This window comes from Eimeria mitis, genomic scaffold, assembly GCF_000499745.2.
Source record: "Eimeria mitis Houghton genomic scaffold, Emh_scaff8785, whole genome shotgun sequence".
In the NCBI taxonomy this organism is placed as follows: domain Eukaryota; phylum Apicomplexa; class Conoidasida; order Eucoccidiorida; family Eimeriidae; genus Eimeria; species Eimeria mitis.
Window position 1 is genome coordinate 1 of NW_024016495.1, and position 1,729 is coordinate 1,729.

The window sequence follows — 1,729 nt, forward strand, 5'->3', positions numbered from 1 at the left end:
TGCTGCTGCTCTTGGTGCCTCTGACCTGCCTGTACGTCGAGGTGCTGCAGCAGGACTAGCAGCAGCAGTGAAGGGTTTAGGTGTGGTGTCTTTGCGGCGTGAGCTGCTGCTGCAGCAGCTGCAGCAAGCCCTAGAGAACAAAGACAGCATAGGAAGACAAGGGGCGTTGATGTGTGTAGAAGCACTTAGCTGCTGTCTGGGGAGAGTGTTTGAGCCGTACGCGCTGCAGCTGCTGGGTTTGCTGCTGTCTTGTCTGGCCGACAGCAGCACACCAGTAAGAGCAGCAGCAGCAGCAGCAGCAAGACAGCTGATGCAGCATATAAGCAGCCATGGGGTCAGGCTTGTTCTCCCTATACTAGTAGAGAAGCTTAAAGACACACACTGGTGTGTGAGGCTCAGCAGCATCGAGTTTGTTGCTGCTTTTGCTTGCTGCTCCCCCAGACAGCTAGCTGCTGCTGTGCATACTGTAATCCCTATACTAACAGACGCAGCTAGCGATGCATCGATGCCGCAGCAGCAGCAAGCTGCTGTTGCTGCTCTTCTCTCTATTGCTGCTGCTGCACATACACCTGAACTTAAACATACCATGAAACATTACATTGTCCCCGCGCTGGCTGACCCAACAGCAGAAAAAATAAAAGCGGGGCTGGATGCTTTGCTCTCTATAGACTGCAGCAGCAGCAGCAGCAGCAGCAGCAGCAGCAGCAGCAGCAGCAGCAGCAGCAGCAGCAGCAGGGGGAATGTCATCGATGAAACTTCTCTCTCTCTTTGTATTCCTCTTCTTGTGAGAAGTATAAATGAACGCAGCAGCGAAATAAAGAGAAAAGCAGCAGACATAATAGGGTCTTTTGGTTTGTTATGTCTGCAGCAGCAGCAGCAGCAGCAGCAGCAGCAGCAGAAGCAGCAGCAGCAGCAGCTGTTATTACCTTATCTACCTCAGCTTCTCCCCCCACTACAACAAGCCCTTGGGGATCCGATCCCAGCTGTTCGTGCTGCAGCAGCACGTGCATGCGGTGCTGTTGCTGCTGCAGTAGATGAAGCAGAACTAGCAGGGCTGCTGCAGTGGTTGCTGCAGACGCTCAGCAGCAGCAGCAGCAGCGTGGAGAGAAGCGGAGCAGCAAATGCATTAGCTGAGTTGCTGCTAGCATGGGGACCATCTAGACTGCAGCAGCTGCTGCCTCAGCTGCTGCAGCAAGCAGGGGATACAGCAGCAGCAGCAGGATGCCGTGAAGGTTTTTTAGGTTTATTTATATATTTGCCGAGAGCATATAAAAAAAACTTTCATATGTTTGTTCCTTCTGTCTTGCCTATTATATTAAGGGGACTAGCAGCAGAAGAGGAGACAGTAAGAGATGTTGCGCTTCGTGCTGCTGAGGTGTCTGTACACCTGTTTGCTGCTACACATACAGCGCTGCTGCTGCAGCCTATAGAAGAAGGTTTATATGCATGCGATTGGAGGGTCAGGTGCAGCAGCACGCAGCTGCTGGGGTTGCTGCTGCAGCGGCTGCTGCAGGGATACGAAGACGAAGACATAACAACCACAACTACCACCAGCAGCAGCAGCAGCAGCAGCAGCAGCAGCAGCAGCAGCAGCAGCAGGGGTATTGCTGCTGAGGACCTGCTGCACACGGAGATACTATCTATAGAACGAAGAAACTTTATTCTTTCTTCTTTATATATTATACGCAGCGACGAAAACCCAGCAGTAAGACAAGCAGCAGCAGCAGCA

The 1,729-nt window shown here is 52.3% G+C and overlaps 1 protein-coding gene across 1 annotated transcript; it reads left to right on the forward strand.

Annotated features, from left to right (window-relative positions):
* Window positions 1-586: 586 nt before the first annotated feature.
* Window positions 587-1,614, forward strand: EMH_0095850 (uncharacterized protein; the record flags this gene model as incomplete). Its single annotated transcript, XM_038023212.1, has 2 exons — window positions 587-1,232; window positions 1,502-1,614. The coding sequence occupies 2 exons, from the start codon at window positions 587-589 to the stop codon at window positions 1,612-1,614; spliced, it is 759 nt and encodes a 252-aa protein (XP_037879066.1).
* Window positions 1,615-1,729: the final 115 nt, after the last annotated feature.